Below are 20568 nucleotides of genomic sequence, written 5' to 3'. Positions count from 1 at the left end.
GGGATTACAGGCGGGTGCCACCACGCCCGGCTAATTTTATATTTTTAGTAGAGACAGGGTTTCTCCATGTTGGTCAGGCTGGTCTTGAGAACTCCCAACCTCAGGTGATCTGCACACCTCGGCCTCCCAAAGTGCTGAGATTACAGGTGTGAACCACTCTTTTTCAACTTCTCCCTACCCAGTGGAATCTTGCTAACTCCCACTGAGCGTGCTCAAATTTCTATCATCTTAAAATCTTGAGTGCTCTGATGCACACGTGCACACACACGTGCACTCACATGCCCCACAATTGACTCCAGCTGTGACTTCATTCTTTGCTCAAACAATTGCCTTGAGTTCTTGTCGCCATAATCTTTCAAACTTGATTACTTTTTTATTCTTTATTGATTATGATAAAAGCAGTATATACTTATTTTTGAAAAAAAATGTGAAATTAGCAGTATACAGGAAGAGAAAAAGATGCAAGCATTTCCACCATTGTCTCTGGGCCCAGCACACACAGGCAGGAGCCATTCATACACATCACCCACCTCCACATCCTCCTGTGCCTTTGTTCATATGTGAAATCCCATTGTTACACAGTGTTGTCTTCTATTCTACTTAAAATTGTATCATAAGCATTGTCGCATTTTAACAACAATTTTTTATGTGAAAATGTAAGTGGCTTTAAAAAACTATTCCCTCTAATGGATGTCTCATACTTGACTTAAACATTCCCTTGAAGGTCACTTAGTGTGGCTACCATGTGTTCCACATAAAAATAACACAGCCATCAACGGGGGGGTGCATAACCCCCGTCCTCATTTCAGCTTTCCTCAGGGTATGTTTCCCGAACAGGATTACTGAGTCAAAAGCTATGAGTTTGTCGAATGCTGTTGATACCAATTGCTGGATTTCTTTCCAGCAAAGTTGGCTGGTTCACATCCACATCAGCAGTTGCTGACGCTCAGAAGGCTCCCAGCATGGCTGTGGACATCCTTTCCCATTGAGTTCATATTACTGCCCTTTCCTTATCCAGCCTATATCGGTTCTTTATTAGGGAAACTAACCCTTTGTCTTTCACATTTGTTACCAATATGCTCTCACTTTTGTTTTCTAATGAATTGTATTTACCATGGATACATAATCAAGTATATTGTTTTTAAATACAAGCTATAAATATTTTTTCCTAATTTTCTGTGGTTTTCTTATTTTAAAATGCATTTGGGATTTAATTTTCCTATGTCACGGGAGAAGAACTAATTTTATCCCTCGAACAGTCAATTATCACACCCCACTTATAGAATAATCTGTTCTTTATTCATTGGTTTGTGATGACTCTTTCTAAAAATGATATAAGTTCTTACACGTGGTTGGCCTGTGTCTGGCTTATGTCTTTAGCCCTGTTGATTTGGCTTTTCTTTTGTGAGAAACATGATGAAACCTATTTGCCAGGCATGGTGGCTCATGCCTATAATCCCAGCACTTTGGGAGGCTGAGGTTGGGGGATCACTTGAGCCCAAGAGTTCAAGACCAGCCTGCGCAACATGGGAAGACCCTGTCTCTATGAAAAACTTTTTTAAAAGTTAGAGGGGAGTGGTGGTGTGCACCCATGGTTCCAGCTACTTGGGAGGCTGAGGTAAGAGGATTATTTGAGCCTCGGAGGCCGAGGCTGCAGTGAGCCATGCTCAAGTCACTGCACTCCAGCATGGGTAAGAGTGATACCCTGTCTCAGAAACAAGCAAACAAAACCCATTTGCAGTCATTTATTTTCTTTTTCTTCTTTTTATTTTACTTTAAGTTCCAGGATACATGTGCAGAATGTGCAGGTTTGTTACATAGGTATACATGTGCCATAGTGGTTTGCTGCACCTATCAACCTGTCATCCAGGTTTTAAGCCCCACATGCATTAGGCATTTGTTCTAATATTCTTCCTCTCCTTGTCCCCCACCCACTAACAGGCCCTGATTTGTTATGTTTCCCTCCCGGTGTCCATGCATTCTCATTGTTCAACTGCCACTTATGGGTAAGAACATGCAGTGTTTGGTTTTCTGTTCCTGTGTTAATTTGCTGAGGATGATGGCTTCCAGCTTCACCCATGTTCCTCCAAAGGACACTATCTCATTCTTTTTTATGGCTGCATAGTATTCCATGGTATATATGTACATTTTCTTCATCCAGTCTGTCATTGATGGGCATCTGGGTTGGTTCCATGTGTTTGCTATTGTCCTGCAATAAACATACATGTGCATGTGTCTTTATAGTAGAAAGATTTATAATACTTTGAGTATGTACCCAATAATTGGATTGCTGGGTCAAATGGTATTTCTGGTTCTAGTTCTCTAAGGAATCGCCACACTGTCTTCCACCACGGTTGAACTAATTTATATTCCCACCAACAGTGTAAGGGCATTCCTATCTCTCCACAGCCTCACCAGAACCTGTTGTTTCTTGAGCAGTCATTTATTTTTCAAGGTAACAATAGAATGATTTTGTCAAGATGAAGTGTTGGTTTGAGATTTGATTTGGATTTTGTTACTTATAAAGTAACTTGAGAAAAATTTATTTTGTTGCATCATCAGGAATGTGATGCATTACTCCACTTATTCAAATTTTATTCTTTATGTCTCATTACAATTCCTAGTTTTTCTTTTTTCCAATGTGCATCTTACTAATGTTATTCTAAGCTTCTGTACATTGGTGCTATTGAGAAGAGTATTCCTCTCCCACATCCATTCTGTGCTGATCTGATGCAAAGCTGTTCTGTTTCCCATGTTTGCATTGTATTGATTGCCTCTTATTAATTCTATCAGACTTTCAGTTGATTCGCTGAAGTTTTCTGGGTATATTATTACACATTAAAGGAAATCAGAATATTTTACCCCCAAATATATTTCTCTGACATATTTCGAGATGGCTGCCACAGGGCTGGCGGACTAAAGTGGCCCCACAAAGCTGTCTTTTGTGGGGGAAATTTGCATCTGGAGATCTTTAGTGAATCTGCAGAAATGGAACCAGTCCTGCCCTAGTCCTCATCTTGGAAACATTAACTTAGGAGATTCTGACAGCTTGAAAGATCTGAAAGAAACATTCATCATCTATTCTCTCCGAGAGCTACTACCTGTGAGGTTTCATCTACATAACAAGACCACCTTTATTAGCCAGCCCTCCTCTTCTCCTCCTCCCATCATCCATCTTGCCAATAGAATGTGATTGCCTACTATAACTGTTTTTTGGCCATGCTCTGAGCCTCCATTCATTCTGTAACCTCAAGATGGTATATTTAAGCTTCTGTAGCTTGGTGGGGGTTGGGGGTCTTCATTCTGAGGGCCCCTGTGTATACACACGTTGAATAACTTTGTATGCCTTTTCTCCTATTAATCTGCCTTTTTTTTTTTTTTTTTTTTTTTTTTTTTTAAAGACAGAGTCTTCCTCTGCCGCCCAGGCTGGAGTGTGCTGGCCTGATCTCGGCTCACTGCAACCTCTGAATCTATCTCCCTGGTTCAAGCGATTCTTGTGCCTCAGCCTCCTGAGATTACAGGCACGCACCACCACATCCAGTTAATTTTTGTATTTTTAGTAGAGGCAGGGTTCCGCCATGTTGGCCAAGCTGGTCTCGAATTCCTGAACTCAACTGATCTGCCCACCTCAGCCTCCCAAAGTGCTAGAATCACAGGTGTGAGCCACTGTGTCACGCCTTAATCTGCCTTTTATGAGTTGATTTTTCAGTGAAACTTCAGAGGGCCAAAGGTTTCGCTTTGGTCCCTACAACATATATGCAAGCAATAATTATTTGTATCTTTAATCCAGATCATTAATAACTTTAATTTTTAAAGTCTGCTTATAGTGATGAAAACTTACAAGAAATTTTGATGGTCAGAGTGAAAAAAAATGAATGTAGGATTTTACTGGATATTTTTCTAACATTCATGCATGATTATGACCAAGATTATGGTTTTCATAATGTTACTATGCTACATGTATATACTTTTTTTTTTTTTTGAGACAGAGCCTTACGCTATTGCCCAGGCTGACATCATGCAATGGCACGAACTCAGCTCACTGCAGCCTCCACCTCCCAGGTCCCAGTGATTCTCCTACCTCAGCCTCCTGAGTAGCTGGGATTACAGGCATGTGCCACTACACCCAGCTAATTTTTGTATTTTTTGTAGAGATGGGGTTTCACCATGTTGACCAGGCTAGTCTTGAACTCCTGACCTCAGGTGATCTGCCCGCCCCGGCCTCCCAAAATGCTGGGATTACAGGTGTGAGCCACCATGCCCACCCCATATATATACTTTCTAATACTATCCTTCCTTCTCTGGTGTAAACCAAGTGGAACAGTGGGCACCGAAACACAGTGCACGGCCTATCCCTTTCATTGACGGAGGGGTGGAGAGCAAGTCACTTCTGTGCTGTAGCTGGGGAGATAAAACAGAGAAGACCAAGAGGACTCAGGGCAGGCAGGCCTGGAAGCCTATTGAGGAATAACAGTAATTATACTCATATCATTAATATTATGTATTGAGTTCTTCCTACACATAATGCAAAGTGCTTTCCAGATCTGATTGCTGAAACAGCCCTGTGAGGTGGGCCTCCTTATCTCTAGTGTACAGAGGAGAATCTGAGGCTCAAAGAGGCTGAATCATGGCCCCACGTTGGAACGGTCCTGCCTGGATCTCCAGCCCCGCTGTCAGGCTACGCAAAAGGTCTCCAAAAGAAAACAGAGGCTTTGTGTTTGCACGGGGACTCGCACAGCTCACCAGGATCAAAGGCCAAGGAGTCTCTGGCAGGAATTAGGCCATCCCCCACCTACCAGCAGGTATTCCCGGGAAACCATTGAGGAAGCAGGAGACAGCCAGGCCAGGCCGGCCCATCAAAGGCCAGACGTGCTAGGGTCTCTGTTCTTTGGAAGGCACAAGCAAAGCGAGCCTGTCACCTGCTGACTTAGAGGGGAAAGGGAGAGAGGAACCCAGATAGCGTGGAGGCTGCGGTGGATCCACTCAGTGGGGGATCCGTGTCTCTCCAAGGGGGCTACAGCTGGAAGCGGCCACAGCACAGAGGGGAGAGTGCTGCATTTCTGTGTGATGAGCTTGAAGCAGGCATCCACGTAGATTTGTACTAGAGGCACCTGAAGACGCAGACGGGGAACCGGGACGCAGGTTTCCATAATGATGAGGATGGATGAGGCTGTTTCTTCCCGCCCAAGTCTAGTCCCCTTCGCCTCCCACCATTTGGCCTCGGAGGACCAGCTTCCTGAAAATAACTTCTGAACAGAGCCTGACCCACTCTTTCCTAGTCCTTGCCTTCAAGAATGTGGGGGCCACCTGTGTCGGGGCAGAGTCTACAGCGGCAGATGTTGTGTTTTGTTGCTCCAGGAACGGGCTGCATGTGGAAGCCCTTGCTGGTTTCTGTGTTGAGTTTACCGCCAAGTTAGCTCTTACCTCCCGTGCTCAAAGACGACTGACCAGCTTGAGGTGGACTGATGTACATTTTACCTCTTAATAGTCTTCAGACAGACCACGGACTTTCCCTGAATACCTGGCACACGGGGAATGTGCTGTGAAATTTGCTGAGTGAGTGGACAAATGAAAACATGGTCTCCTTCTACTTCCAGCTTGAAAGGTAAGTTAATCTAACTCGGATCGTGCCCATGAGATGTGAGCATGCCTCTCTGTGCTTTCAAAAGTTCCACAAAACAGGTTGGGCACGGTGGCTCACACCTGTAATCCCAGCACTTTAGGAGGCCGAGGCAGGCGGATCACCTGAGGTCGGGAGTTCAAGACCAGCCTGGCCAACATGGCAAAACCCTATTTCTGCTAAAATTACAAAAATTAGCTGGGCATGGTGGCGGGTGCCTGTAATCCCAGCTACTCAGGAGACTGAGGCAGGAGAATCGATTGAACATGGGAGGCAGAACACGGCCCCAGTGAGCCGAGATTGCGCCACTGCACTCCAGCTTGGGTGACGAAGCGAGACTCCGTCTCAAAAAACAACAAAGAAACGTGCCACAAAACAAATCCTAAGTTGGATTCTATGTCTGCAACAATAGGGAAATGATTAAGTAAATGAACGGAAAGAGTTATACAACATTTTTTTCAGGAATTTTTAGTGACAGTTAAAAACTTATTAAGTAAAAATGTCAAGAAATAGATTTTAAATTACACTGATATCAAGTGTGTAAAATACTTATGCTGAGAGAGAGGACTGGATATAGCAGAAGGGTGGTCGCCGGTAAGGGGTGAGGCTTCCGGAGGATCATGCTAAGTTTTCTTGGTACTTCCTGGTGTGATGCTGCACAGTGACTTGGTGATAATGGCAGGTTCCTGGAGGGCTTGAGGTGGGTGGGAAGTTTGCATTCTCAGGGAAATGCCTGGAATAGTTGTTGATTGAATGATGCTCTACATTCCTCAGGTTCCTCTGCAGAGTGCATTTCTTTCTCCCTCTCTCCCAGTGTGGATTAAATTGTTTTGAGCTGGTTTTGTCTGCAGCCATTGGTTATCTTAACTAGAGCTCATTAAAAAAACAACAACAAGGTAACGTGAATGGAGGCAATGTCCTAAAGTTGTACAGGAAACAGACCAGGGAGCAGAGAAATGGGTGTGGGGCAGAGGGGAAAGGAAGGCAGGGGTGGAAGATGGGGCGGAGGAGTCCAGCCTTCCCTTCCGGCAAACAGTAAGCAGCTTTGAGAAACAGGGAGGGGCAAACTGATCTGAAATGAAGAGGATGGCCTCCAGGATGGCCCAGCTAGAGAGAGTCCCACCATAAGTAATGCTCTAAAACCTTGGCTACTCCTGGTGTGGCCTGGCCATGAGCCACGCCTGGGTGTGTTACAGACCCAGGCTCTCAAGCCCCAGCCCCAGGGCCCCGGAACCTGCTTGTCAAGGGATTCTCCCTCGGGGAATTTGTGTGCATCAAATGAGTTTGATGCAACCCTTTCTGAGGGAGGGGTTTTCAGACCCTGCCTGCCTGGAGGGTGAGAGGAAGTGGCAGCTCAGAAAAATCTAGAAGGGAGAGACGGGGGTAGGAGGATTTGCCGGACACCCCAGTGCCCAGAAGCAGCAGTGGCTGGCTCATGGTGCAAGCTAGGGAGCCATGTGGACGATGGGGTCGATTGTTGACATCTGCTCTGAGACGAATCCCCCCAAACCTGTTAAACAATCAAATCTTAAATGATTGAGAGGTGCTTCACACTAATCTTGGCTCTTGAACAGTGGGAGCTGTTCCATAGGCTCAGTGTAATCAAGAACCATTCTCGCTCTGCTTCCGAGGGAGAAGGCGTTCACCTCTGCGTTAATTTCAGCTGTCTGGGGAGAGGCGCTCCCTGAACTTGGTTCCACCCTGAGTGGGAGGGTTGCTAGTCTCAGAAGCTGCTTCTAAGTTTCTCTTTTGAAATCTGCTTTGAGCAACCGCGTGGCCACTGCTTCCTGGAGAAATGGGAAGAGAAACCCTCACAGTTCGGAGGTTGAGAGTGGCTGATCCCTCCCCCATCTGTTGACACTCCTGGAAACTTTTGGGGACTGTGATGGGGCAGAGGGGCCTATGGCTGTGTGAGGAGCTTCACACAGGTTAGATGCTGACGCTCCACCTGCCCCCGGCCACCAAGGTGATTTCCTGAGCCAAGGATCCCTTCTTGGATTCTGGGTCTCCCTCACTTAGGAAGTAGAAGAGAAACTTCCATTTCCAAAGTGCTACTCTGCCATGAAATCCGTCAATGCAGAGTGGCAGAACAGAGAGCGCAGCAGTTCCATTATCTGATGGAGCTCAGAGAGTGCAGAAAAGCAAAGCGTTTCCCTTCTCAGGGTGTGTGTGTGACTTTTTTTTTTTGTCATTGTTAAACTGACACAGGGCGACCTGATAGGGGAGGAAGATCTGTGATTAACACTTTCTCACTTCGTCTTTGTAATCGTCATCATTTTCATTTCTTCCAGAAGTCTCAGGACTACCTTTAAAGACAGGTCCTGAGGGTTCACAAGAAACCTAGAGCTGGGCGAGCTTGCTTCCCACCTGCTGGGTTCAGCCCTAACGGCCCCTTCCCCAGTCCCGCCCGCCACACGTGCAGTTAGGGCACCAAGGCAACCCTAACACTTCTGAGGAAGTGGGTTTTGTGGGTAGGTGGAGTTCTATGTCCCAGAGGGTGAGGAACTGGGCGCCACACCCACCCCCATATGCAGTGGGTGGAGTGGCCTAGGGGGCAAAATCTGGGAGGAGGGTAGGGAGGACCCTGGGAGAGTGGGAGGGCCCTCTGTGGCCCATCCTCTGCTTCTTTCCGCATGCCCCTGAGTGCTGCCTTGATGTCTTCCTTTCCATATAACTCTGGTGACACAGAAGCTCCTTGTGAAGTGAGCTTTCCTGCCTAATTGAAAGACACCAGCAGAACGTGACTCAGGGTGGTAGCTGTCCTGCCCTGGCACTAGGCAGGTCATCCAAACCTCCTCGTTCCTCCAGATGAAGATGCTAAAGCATGGCCAGGTGAAAGGGGAAGGGCAGAGCCTGGGAAACTCACCCCCAAGGAGTCAGGTCCAAGCGGACGGGTCCCCAGGGACTAGCTGGGACAGGGGTCTGAAGAGACCGTCAGCAGGTCAACCTGCCCACCAGCCTCACCTATGCTGTGTCCCCAGGCATGGAGCCAAGGGACTGAGTTCCCTAAACTCCCTTCCCACCTCTGCTACGACCAGCTGAGCCTTATAGTCACTCCCTGTCCAGCCTCATTCCCAATAAAACTCAACCACCAGGGTCCCGCCACCGGCTACCACTTAGCTCGCTCTCACCCCCCATCCCTGTGACCTCCCCCAGAATCTCCTATGGCTTTTCCCACCACCCTCCCACCATCACCAGTGAGGCTTGGGCCCAGGGTATGTCTGAGCCTCTTTTGCCACCCACCACCCTTCATCTTTGTAGCATGCTTTCCTGCAAGAGGGAATTCTCTCTTCCCATTACAACAGGGCCTGTGGCTTGAGCACCCAGGGTGCATGTGTACAGACTTGGGGAGCAGGGGCTCAGTTCCAGGCACTTCTAGGACCCTGGACCCTGGAATTTATATAGTGTTCCTTTGTTTGGTAGCTCATGTCACTCATTAAGAATTGTTCCATTTCTGGCCGGGTGCGGTGGCTCAGGTCTGTCATTCCAGCACTTTGGGAGGCCGAGGCAGGTGGATCACCTGAGGTCAGAGTTCAAGACCAGCCTGGCCAACACGGTGAAACCCCATCTCTACAAAAATACAAAAATTAGTTGGGCATCATGGCAGGTGCCTGTAATCCCAGCTATTCAGGAAGCTGAGGCAGGAGAATCACTTGAACCCAGGAGGCAGAGGTTGCAGAGTCGAGATCATACCATTGCACTGAGCAACATGACTAAGTGAGAATGTGTAAAAAAAAAAAAAAAAGTTGTTTCATTTTAGAAAGATTTGGAATGTATATTTCTCCCAGAACAATAATTTCTTTTTATTTGTTGAAATGGTGTAAGCAGAAGTGTCATGCTAAATATCTGTACATGGTTTCCATTCTCTTATGTAAACTCCACTTTTATAAATAGAGAATTCAATTTGATTCAACTTTAAACAGATGCTACAGTTAATTTTGAGCAATGGTTAATATGTGTGGGAACATGCTTTGAAAATAAGTCAGTGATCCCAATCTGTGCCCTGAGTGTTTTCACTGAATTGAGCACAGAAGTCCAGTTCTGGAGAGATGAAACACAACAAAGCCAAGATGATTTGAAACTTGCTTTATCTAAACTTTTGTTCCTTTAAAAAATCAAAACATCATTTATTTTACTTCCACCCAGCCCCCGTCTTCACAGCTTTTGATCTTCCTACTTGTCAGAATATTGCATCAATGACACCGGAAATATGTATTCAACAAATACCTATTAAGCCCTAATTAGAGGCTGCATGTTGCATTTGGTCCTGAAAATTAGACGAATATGTTCCCTGTTCTCAAGGAGCTTATAGGCCTGGGTAAGGTAATTGCAGACACCTGAAGTGTGGCACGCACTTGAAGACTCTAACAGGGACACCTGTCTCCCCAAAGGACCGATGCATGGCCCTCCAATTAGGGAAGTACAGGGGATTTCCAGTCCTAGGAGCAACCTTCACAGCCACCAAGAACTTTCATGTTTTAGTTTTCAATTAAGCCCTTTCCTTACGTAAATTTTCTTCTGGAATCAAAGTCATTCAAAATGATGATTCACTCTACCTGGCAAAATATGCCACCTTCAAAATTATTAATATAATTGTATCAGTTTTCTATTGCTGCTGTAGCAAGTTACCACAAATGTGGTGCTTAAAACAAACCAAATTTATTATCTTACAGTTCTGAAGGTCAGAAGTCTGGCATGAGCTAAAATCAAGGTGTTGGCAGGGCTGTGTGTCCTTTTTGTATTTTTTATTTTTGGTGGCCTTAACAGAGCATCGATATTTTGTCACATCTCATCGTTCTGTCTCCCTATTATTATTAATTATTTTTTTGGTGGGGGATGGGGACAGGGTCTTGCTCTGCACTCCAGGCTTCAGTACAGGCATAATTGTGGCATGGCTCACTGCAACCTCAACCCCCTGGGCCCAAGTGATCCTCCCACCTCAGCCTTCTGAGTAGCTGGGACCACAGACATGCACCACCATGCCTGGTTAATTTTTTATTTTGTAGAGTCAAAGTCTCACTATGTTGCCTAGGCTGGTCTCCAACTGCTGGGCTCAAACAATCCTCCACCTCAGTGCTGGGATTACAGGTGTGAGTCACCGTGCCCGCCTCTCTTCTGCCTCCTTCCACATTTAAGGGCCCTAGTGATGGCACACCTGTATAACCCAGGTGATTTCCCTGTTTTAAGGTCAGCTGATTGACAACCCTAATTCCAGCTCTAAACTTAATTATTCTTTACCATGTCATATAACACATGCATAGGTTCCTGAAATTAGGACATGGACATCTTTTGGGGGGTGGTGAGGGGGTGCCATTATCCTGCCATCTACGATAATATGGTTGTAATTATGTGACATGCTGACCTCCTGTCTCAGCATCATGCTGTGCCGTGCAGCACCTGCAGCTGTGAGCACACACCCCTGTTGACAGAAGCAGCTGCTCTCCTATGTGATGAGGCTGTGGTTATCATTCTCCCCATCCTGATACCTCTTTTCTCTCACTGGGGATCCCTGCCAGCTTCTGCAACACAAAACTTCATTTTTATCTCCTAGTCTGTTTGTTTTGTTCCCTAATAATGTCGGCTTTTTTTTCTATGGTTTCTAAAATTATTGCCACTGTTCAGCCATTTTTATCCTTCTTGGAACTTTTTGAATTTTGAATAAGTAAATAAATGCTCAAATATGCATCACACTCTGTAAATAAACAGAAACGATTACAAGTCTTAGAAATAGTCCTATGCATTATGGTAAACTCAAACTCAGTGACATGTTTGAAGTTACACGTCATAGAATTCCTCAGCTCAGATTTAAGCTCAATTCACATATACAATCTCCACCTTCTGGTTAATGTCAACATTCGTGAATAGGCGTGGCCTTTGCAGGAGTGGTCTCAGGGAAGCCACGCTCTGTGAAGCTCGGGGAAGCAGACCTGAGTGTCCTATGCATGGATGACAAAAGTCCTCACTTCCTAACAGAATTGACCTTTACACTTTATGAGTAATGGTTACATGGAAAACACACCCAGCTGAAGCTTGGGGAAATATATCATGGCTCAGTCATCCATTCCACAAATACTAATGCAAGCTGTTGGCATGCTTGTAACTTAATATCAGGGCCGTGTGCTTCTTTGCTGTCCAGGCTCTATCTGATCTCAAGGAACAGAGACAGCACGGCACAGGTTACCATAGTTAATGGTGTCCAGCTTGTTTATCTTAAAGATGTCTACAGGTAGAAAGAAAAAAAAAAAGGAAATCAGTATAAATGCTCCTGTAGAGGCTGCACGAAGTAAAAATCAGTCTAACCTCATATAAACTGATTGACATATAGGCTTACAGTTGGTCCTCATAACCCAGTTATCATGCAAAGCCACGGAAGTCCATTTCCCCTGCTTGCTCTCTGAGCATACTTCCATTTAGATGACTTGGCACTCACCGGGCACGGTGGCTCATGCCTGTAACCCCAGCACTTTGGGAGGCTGAGGCAAGTGGATCACGAGGTCAGGAGTTCGAGACCAGCCTGACCAACATGGTGAAACCCCGTCTCTACTAAAAATACAAAAATTAGCCAGGCATGGTGGTGGGCACCTGTAATCCCAGCTACTCAGGAGGCTGAGGCAGGAGAATCACTTGAACCTGCGAGGAGGAGGTTTCAGTGAGCCAAGATCGTACCACTGTACTCCAGCGTGGGTGACAGAGCGATATTCCATCTCAAAAAAATAAAAAATAAAAAAAAAACAAGATGACTTGGCAATACCGTATCTGCACTTCTGCATGTGCCGCTACCCACTAAATACAAATACCTTATTGCTCAAACCGTGTCAAGCTGAGATTTGCTGTTATTTGCAATCAAACTCATTCTGCTGGTATACTTCTATTTTTTTTTAATTTTTATTTTTTACAGTTAAACCTTCCCTATGTGGGACCACCTGAATGTGATAGTCCTGGGGAGATCATGTAAAAAATAGAATGGAATCATGCTTGTGGAAGGCATCTGAATGCTCAATATTAATGCCAAGCAGGGCAATTATTACTACTCAAGCATCCTCAGAGGGAGAGAGGGAACCTCCAAGGACCACTCAGGAAATAATTAAGAAATGCTGGAGGAGTAGCTTTTCTTTTTTTTTCTCAAGACAGAGTCTCGCTCTGTTGCCCAGGATGCAGTGCAGTGGCGTGATCCCAGCTCACTGCAACCTCTGCCTCCCAGGTTCAAGCAGTTCTCTTGCCTCAGCCTCCCGAGTAGCTGGGATTACAGGCACATGCCACCACACCAGGCTAATTTTTGTACTTTTAATAGAGACAGGGTTTTGCCATGTTGGCCAGGCTGGTCTCGAACTTCTGACCTCGGGTGATCCACCTGCCTTGGGCTCCCAAAGTGCTGGGATTACAGGCGTGAGCTGCCTTGCCGGAACTGGAGGAGTAGCTTCTTAAGAAACCACATAACAGGCCGGGTACAGTGGCTTATGCCTGTAATCTTAGCACTTTGGGAGACCGAGGCGGGCAAAACAGTCCCAGAACCTGTAGCTGGAACTACAAGTATGCACCACCACACCCGGCTATTTTTTTTTTTCTTTTTTTTTTTGTATTGAGAGGGTTTCACCATGTTTCCCAGGCTGTTCTTGAACTCCTGAACTCAAGCAATCCACCCACCTCAACCTCCTGAAGTGCTGGGATTGCAGGCATAAGCCACTACGCCCGGCAAGAGTCTACATATTCTGAAGTTATATTCTCGTCAATTCAGATTCCGACTTTTCTCCAGGAAATCAAAGAATTCTCTATAAATATTATCTCCTCGTAGCCTCTGCACTGCAAGCAGGCTGACGTCCTGTTTGGTTTGCGGTTAGTAAGGAGCAGTTTAACTCGGGGCCCGCAGCCATGGAGTTCAGAGGTTAACAACCAGGCAGCAGCTTTCTGTTCCTGAACTGGGTGGTGCTGCTACTGACAGACCTTCCTTCCCACCCACAGTCCCCGCTCTGTCCCTTGCTCTCTTGTTTGGAACCACACTTCTGGGGGCCACCCTTGACAGAGGTTAATTTGACGTCTCCACTTGGCTGGGCTATGGTGCCCAGATGTTTGGTCAGAGACCAATCTGGATGCTGCTGGGAAGGTACTTTTTGGGTGTGATTAACATTTAAATCACCTGGCCTGGCACGGTGGCTCACGCCTGTAATCCCAACACTTTGGGAGACCGAGGCGGGCAGATCACGAGGACAGGAGATTGAGACCATACTGGCTAACACGGTGAAACCCTGTCTCTACTAAAAATACAAAAAATTAGCCAGGTGGGGTGGCGGGCGCCTGTAGTCCCAATTACTTAGGAGGCTGAGCCAGGAGAATAGCGTGAACCTGGGAGGCGGAGCTTGCAGTGAGCTGAGATCATGCCACTGCACTCCAGCCTGGGCGACAGAGCAAGACTCCGTCTCAAAAAACAAACAAATAAACAACAACAACAACAAAAAACATTTAAATCATCCTGACTTTGAGTGCAGCCAGTAATCCTCTGTAATGTGGGTGAGCCTCATCCAATCCAAAGGTCTTAGGAGAAAAAGCCTGAGGGCCAGGCATGGTGGCTCATGCCTGTAATCCCAGCACTTTGGGAGGCTGAGGCGGGTGGATCATCTGAGGTCAGGAGTTCGAGATCAGCCTGGCCAACATGGTGAAAACCCATCTCTACTAAAAATACAAAAATTAGCTAGGAGTGGTGGTGCGTGCCTCTAATCCCAGCTACATGGGAGGCTGAAGCATGAGAATCACTTGAACCCAAGAGGCAGAGGTTGCAGTGAGCCAAGATAACGCCACTACACTCCAGCCTAGGCGAAAGTGAAACTCTGTCAAAAAAAAAAAAAAAGGAGAAAAAGGCTGAGATCCTCCTGAAAACTTGAAAAGCCAGTTCTACCTCCAGACCCTGCCTTCGGACATGAGCTGCAGCATCCGCTCTCTGAGGCCCCAGACTGCCAGCCTACCCTGCCGATTTCAGACTTGTCAGTCCCCACAATTGAGGGAGCCAATCCCTTAAAATAAAGCTTGCTCACTGTCTCCCCCACCTCTGTCTATAGATAGACATAGATATACACATATATCTATGTACATAGATCCTGTTGGTTCTGTTTCTCTGAAGAACACTAATACACCGTTCAAAGACATTGAGTTGTATATTAAAATTATATTTAACCCCAGTCTGTGTCAGGAAAACCCCAAACAAACCAAAACTGAGGGACATCCTATGAAACTCCTAACCAACACTCCTCAAAGGAGTCAAGGTCATCAAAAACAAGAAAAGGCTGGGTGCAGTGGATCATGTCTATAATCCCAGCACTTTGGGAGGCCAAGGTGGGCAGATTACTTGAGGTCAGGAGTTCGAGACCAGCCTGGCAAACATAGTGAAACCCCATCTCTACTAAAATTACAAAAATTAGCTGGGTCCAGTGATATGTGCCTGTAATCCCAGCTACTCCAGCAGGAGTATCACTTGAACCTGGGAAGTGGAGGCTGCAGTAAGCCGAGGTCATGCTACTGCACTCCAGCTTGGGTGACAGAGCAAAACTACGTCTCAGAAAAAAAAAAAAAAAGGAAAGTCAGAACAATTGTCACAGCCCAGAGAACCCTGCAGAGCTAGGGCAATTGAATGTCATGTGGGATCCTAGATGGGATCCTGGAACAAAAAAGGCAGGGGAAAAACTAAGGAAGCATCAATAAAGCACAGTCTGTAGTGAGTAATAATGTACCAATATTAGTTCATTAGTTGTGATAAATCATATTAATATAAAATGTTAATGATAGAGAAAAAATTAGATGTGAGTATATGAGAACTCTGTATTTGAAATTTTTCTGTAAATCTAAAACTGTTAGAAAATACAGTTGATTTTAAAGTATATTGCTTTACTTGTCATACATGTAAATTGTTCAACAAATGTGTGTTGAACGCTTGCTGTTTGCCACCTGCTACCATAGTGGTGGGAAAAATGAGCAAAGAGCCTATAGGTCAGCAAAAGACAAGGACCAAGGGAGCACACAGTGGAGCTGGGCTTGTGCTGCGGAAGACATGGGGCAAAGGACAGGTATTTTCAGATGAGGAGGCAGAGAAAAGATCCTCCAAGGAATTTAAGGATGAGAGGGAGCCACCAGTCAAAGATGAGGAGCAGGGCAGAGGAGCTTAGGGACACTGCTCTGGGCAGAGGTAACAGCAGGTGTGTGGCCTTCTTGGTACAGAGCTTCCCTCATGGGGAGAAATGGAAAGGAGGCCCATGACTTGTGGGGAAGGGGAGGGTAGAATGAGATGAGGAAGGAAGCAGGCAGGGGTGGCTACGCAGATCCCTTTTCGAGCTTGGGATGTTCTTCCCTTGCAACAAGAAGCCATCTGTATTAGTCTGTTCTCACTCTGCTGATAAAGACATACCTGAGAGTGGGTAATTTATAAAGGAAAGAGGTTTAATGAACTCAGTTCCACATGGCTGGGGAGGCCCACAATCATCGCCAAAGGTGAAAGAGAAGTAAAGGCACATCTTACATGGCAGCAGGCAAGAGAGTGTGTGCAGAGGGACTCCCATTTATAAAACCATCAGATCTCATGAGACTTATCCACTACCATGAGAACAGTAATGGGAACAACGCACCCCCATTATTCAATTACCTCCCACCAGGTCCCTCCCACGACACATGGGGATTACGGGAACCACAATTCAAGATGAGATTTGGGTGGGGACATAGCCAAACCATATTACCATCCTAAGATGGCACCATCTGATTTATAAAACACACATTCATTCTTGACACTTTAGGAAATACAGAAAAGAATAAAAACCCATCATCCATGTTCCCTCCATTTTGCAATAGCATTTGTTAACCTGTTGGTATATTTCCTGCCATCTTTTATGCTGCTCTTTCTTGCTTTTTTTAAAAAAGGTATTATTCCCCAGGTGCAGTTGCTCATGCCTGTAATCCTGGCGCTTTGGGAGCCTGAGGGGGGTGGATCACCTGAGGTCAGGAGTTTGAGACCAGCCTGGTCAACATGGAGAAACCCTGTCTCTACTAAATATACAAAAATTAGCCGGGCATGGTGGTGGGCGCCTGTAATCTCAGCTACTTGGGAGCCTGAGGCAGGAGAATTGCTTGAACCCTGTAGGGCAGAGGTTTCAGTGAGCCAAGATTGTGCCACTGCACTCCAGCCTGGACAAAAGAGTGAGATTCCATCTCAAAAAGAAAAGTATTATTATATAATGAATATTTTCCCATAACCTAAAATAGTCCACAAAAATCCTCCATCTGCATAATATTCCAATACATAGCTATGCCATAATGTATGCATTCCCCTGTTTTTATTGTCTTCTTTTGTTTTTGCCATTATAGATGGCATAATGATGGATCTTCTCACATGTAAAGCTTTTTTATCTATATTAATGCCATTATGGTCACTGTTAGCTCTGCTTGATGCAATTCTGGAAACACATTTTTCTATGCATAATTAGATGTGCCATTAAGTAGCCCTTAATAACTTGACTGGCTTCAGGTTTAGGCCTCAAATCTCATTTCCTGCGGCCAAATGCACACAGTTGGAGCAAAGTCAATGTGAGCAATTTTTATATGGCCAGGAGCTTAATTACTTTGTGGATGCTGTAAACGTTGCAAATATATTTTCTAACGCTGGCAAAAGACATTAACATTTTCCACGGAAGAGGAATGCCTGAAGTTTACTTATAATTGTCTTCACTTCTATTTCCCTAGCTCTGAATGATGCCATTTCTCTCTTTCTCAGGTTATTATTTCACTTATGAAGACACAATTTTGTCATTTTGGTGCATCTGCTATAAATAAATTAACTCAAATATTCTACTGACAGGATGCATCTTTCTGCTCATGCTATGTGGCAAATGATGGTGGACGAGAGGGCAGGCTGGGGCAGAAGTTATGGCGCTGCCAGCCCATTGGCAGCCCATTGGAGTAGTTGGCCATGCTACTATCATTCTCCATCTGATGTTAATATCATAATGATGATATGCTTGATGCAGAAACTAGAGAAATTCCCCACAGAGCTTACCTGTTGTCTAAAAGCGAAAACAGGTCAAACTGGTAAGAAAAAAAAAACCATGGCAAAACCATCAGCTCCAGAGGTGAGACCAGCCTCCCACTACAGACTCCACTCAGCTCACAGCACACAGTGGCTGGCCAGGACTGAGAGGGCTCCAGGGCCACACCTAGGCACCACCCCAGAGTGACTGTCTCAGCCTCTGCTGCCACAGTACACTGAGGGATGACAGCCACACATGGTACACAGGGACACACCCTTGTGTATCTGGTCCGATTCTTACAACATCCTTTCCAAATTTGCTTGCAGGTAAATCACACCGTGCAGATGTTATCAAGATATGAAGTGCCTTATAAATATGTGAGTATTAAAACACCTATTTACAAATCTCTTTCTGTGCATATGTGTGTGTCTGTCTGTCTATGTGTGTTTTAATTATAAGGGGGAGAGATTTGGCTTTTCCAACTTTTTAAAGTGAACTTTTAAATGAAGTATTTTTCTTTCAACTTGCAGCACTTGCCTATTTTTCTAAATCCCCTTATAAAATTCCTTATGAAAGGAACCGAGTATATATTCCTTCGAAGACTAAGTGGATATCAACCTCATGTTGTAATCAAATGTCAACTTTGCATGTTTTTCTCTCATTCAAATGAGTGGTGATACTGTCCATTTGCTGGTATCATCACTTCAGCTTCTTAGCACACCACAGACAGATGCCTTCCCTTCTGGAAACGCCTCCCTGTCTTGGCGTCTTCATCACCATGTTCTCCTGGTCTCCCTCTCTCCTCCCTGCTGTTCCTTCTTGGTTTATTCACTGGATGCCACCTCCTGGCTCTCCCCGGACTGTTCCCTTGATGTGATTCTCCATCCTGGACTCATCTCTCTTCTCTGACCGCACTCGAATCCTTGTCTAGTGCCAGGACTTTTAAAAGCATCCATTGGCAAATGACTTCCACATCGTTTGTCTCCCCCTCCCCCCAACTCCCGACACTGTGTCTGCTACATAATTGGCATCTCCCATGGATGCGTGATTGCCCTCTCCAGCTCAACACAGTCAAAACAATTCCTACCCTGTGAACCTGCTCCTTCCCCAGATTTTATCACCTTTCTTTTCTCACTCCCTGTATCTGGTTCTTCAACAAGTCTTATTATCTTTGCCTCCAAAACATGCCCTCAACTCATCTCCTTCTATCTCCACCATTACCATCCTGGTGTAAGGCACAGTCTTTCACACCTCAGCTACTGAAGTGGCTTCCTACCCTGCCTCCTGGATTCTGTTCCTGTCTCCCAGAGCCCACTAAATTGTGGTCTCCACATTTTCATGATTTTTTACAACATTGGAATGAGATCATGGCAGTCCTCTGCGTAAACCTTACTGATGGACCTACAAAACGCAAACACAATCTAAAGTCCCATCCCGGCTTATCAAGGTAAGCCTGACTTCAGCTTCCATCTCTGAACACATTTTGTTCTGCTCTCCAGCCATGCTCTGTGTTGTCTCTGGTCCTCCACACTTTCCACGGTTCTTCTTCGATGGCAGGATCCTTCCCTGCCTGTTACCTTTGCATCAGCTCTTCCCTCTGCCTGGAATGCTCTTCCTTGCCTTTCTACCTACCTGGCTGGCACTTGTTTGGAATTTTGCCAGTTGCAATCTCTTAGAGTGTCACCTTCACCACCCAGCTAGGATAGCACTCTATTACATCACCTTATTGCAGTTCTATTTATAGCTTCTGTCACCAATGGATGTTTTTATTGCTAGGTCGGTTGCTTGTTTATTGGCTACCTTATGGCAAACAATGCTGGTTCAAATGGAGCAAGAGTCTTTCTCTCGAAAACCCAATGTCATTGCTCAAAAGAAATGGTGAAATAAAGAAATGACGTGGTATCTGGGGATGCTATTGCACTGCTTACAGAAATGTTCATAACTTGTATTGCCTGCATCAGCCCTTGCCTTCTTCCTCAGCAAAACATGTATCCATGGGTGAGATTACAGAAGCGTGGTATCTTTCACTTCCTGTGGGCATTAGCATAGATAAGATGGGTGAGGGTGCGATCAGCTTTAGCACGGCATGCTAGCTGTAGCTCCAAATGCCAGGCAGAGCTCTTATCAGAAGGGTAAGCATAAATCTACGCTGGCTTAGAAAACATCTTAATTATAACGCTCCTCATTTATAATGTCAGAGCTCATGTTACCGGATGTTTCACATGCACCACCATTTGGTCTGTTCCTCTATATTTTAAGAGCCCTTTCTCCGCGATTACCATATATGCTGGATTTTCTTTGCCATTACACTGTATAGTACAATGGAAAATCTATACCTTCCATTAAATTCTATCAGAGGGAACAAAACCTTTCAAAGCCATTCTTACGCCCATACATTTCTATTTATGCTGTAAAATAATAAATTGAACTGTTTTACAGAATATAAGAAATTAAGTGACATCTTCACCCCATTATTGTTATTGGGATTATGGCCCGCTTTTTTTTTTTCTTGAGATGTTGTCTCACTCTGTCACCCAGGCTGGGGTGCGGTGGCACGATCGCAGCTCACTGCAACTTCTGCCTCCCAGGTTCAAGCAATTCTCACATCTCAGCCTGCCAAGTAGCTGGGACTATAGGCACGAGCCACAATGCCTGGCTAAATTTTGTATTTTTAGTACAGATGGAGTTTCACCATGTTGGCCAGACTGGTCAGTCTCCAACTCCTGAGCTCAGGTGATCCACCCGCCTCAGCTTCCTGAAGTGCTGGGATTACAGACGTGAGCCACTGTGCCCGGCCTATAGCCTGCTTTTAAAAATTGTTTTTATGGCTGGGCGCAGTGTCCCATGCCTGCAATCCCAGCACTTTGGGAGGCCGAGGCAGGCAGATCATGAGGTCAGGAGTTCAATACCATCCTGGCTAACACAGCGAAACCCTGTCTCTACTAAAAA

General features: G+C 45.4%; 1 protein-coding gene across 1 annotated transcript in view; it reads left to right on the top strand.

The window, feature by feature from the left end:
* Positions 1-20568, top strand: part of LOC105539865 — an 80336-nt gene that overhangs the window by 19243 nt on the left and 40525 nt on the right. Inside the window, 1 exon segment of the mRNA XM_011980330.1 lies at positions 4666-4802. Within this exon segment, the coding sequence (XP_011835720.1) occupies positions 4666-4802 (137 nt within the window).

This window comes from Mandrillus leucophaeus, unplaced genomic scaffold (assembly GCF_000951045.1).
Source record: "Mandrillus leucophaeus isolate KB7577 unplaced genomic scaffold, Mleu.le_1.0 Scaffold21, whole genome shotgun sequence".
Classification (NCBI taxonomy): Eukaryota; Metazoa; Chordata; class Mammalia; order Primates; family Cercopithecidae; genus Mandrillus; species Mandrillus leucophaeus.
The sequence above is the reverse complement of the archived record's forward strand: the minus strand, read 5'-3'. Positions and strand labels throughout refer to the sequence as shown.